Source organism: Aphanomyces astaci, assembly GCF_000520075.1.
Source record: "Aphanomyces astaci strain APO3 unplaced genomic scaffold supercont1.85, whole genome shotgun sequence".
Classification (NCBI taxonomy): domain Eukaryota; phylum Oomycota; class Saprolegniomycetes; order Saprolegniales; family Verrucalvaceae; genus Aphanomyces; species Aphanomyces astaci.
This window is the reverse complement of record NW_009798348.1, coordinates 55,570-56,273: the sequence shown is the minus strand read 5'-3', so window position 1 is coordinate 56,273 and position 704 is coordinate 55,570. Positions and strand designations below refer to the sequence as shown.

At 51.3% G+C, this 704-nt stretch overlaps 1 protein-coding gene across 1 annotated transcript; it reads left to right on the top strand.

Moving 5' to 3' along the window:
* Positions 1-265: 265 nt before the first annotated feature.
* H257_16380 (hypothetical protein) lies at positions 266-538 on the top strand (the record flags this gene model as incomplete). The annotated part of the gene is made up of 1 exon (XM_009844791.1): positions 266-538. The coding sequence occupies one exon, from the start codon at positions 266-268 to the stop codon at positions 536-538; it is 273 nt and encodes a 90-aa protein (XP_009843093.1).
* Positions 539-704: the final 166 nt, after the last annotated feature.

The following is a 704-nucleotide window of genomic DNA, read 5'->3' as shown; positions in this document are numbered from 1 at the left end:
AGGTCACCTTTACTATGTCACCCTAACCACATCTCAGGTCACCTATACTATGTCGACTCAGATGATACACATGTTCTATAGTTGCACTGGGCGTGAAAATGTGCCTTGAGATTGCAAGTACGTGAAGCCGAACAAGCCGGCCAAGGTCATTGCGCCCCTCTATCTGTCTGAGAATTCCTTCCAACTTCCTACCACACCATCACAAACCCATTCCAGGACGCTTTGACAGCCCAATACAATACCTTTCCTCATTATTCATTTTCCCATGAAGTACTCCCTCCTCAGTGTCATTGCCCTCTTCGCGGCATCAGCCACCGCCCAAACCAACAACGCCATCGCGGGCATCGACGATCGCGCTCGTTCGCTCCACGAGGTGTCTGAACCCGAAGGCGATGCCGACGTCAACGCCACCGCCAAGGTGACTCTACCCAGAGGCGATGCCGACATCCTCGCTTGCCAGCAACAAAACACCAACTACATCCCGTCTCTCAAGGCCGGACAGTACGTGTTGTGTCTGCCGGTCCTGAACTGGCAGTGACTCCTTTAGAACTCGATGCACCGGGTTCAAAGGTAAAAGAAGACTGACTATGTTAAAGGTCTTAGATCTACTGATTCACAACGCACATTTGCATCCCCTATCGAGCTCTCTTCGGTCGTGTTGACAGATCCTTGACCAATGGGAATGGAGTGCGCTTGCAAGAATA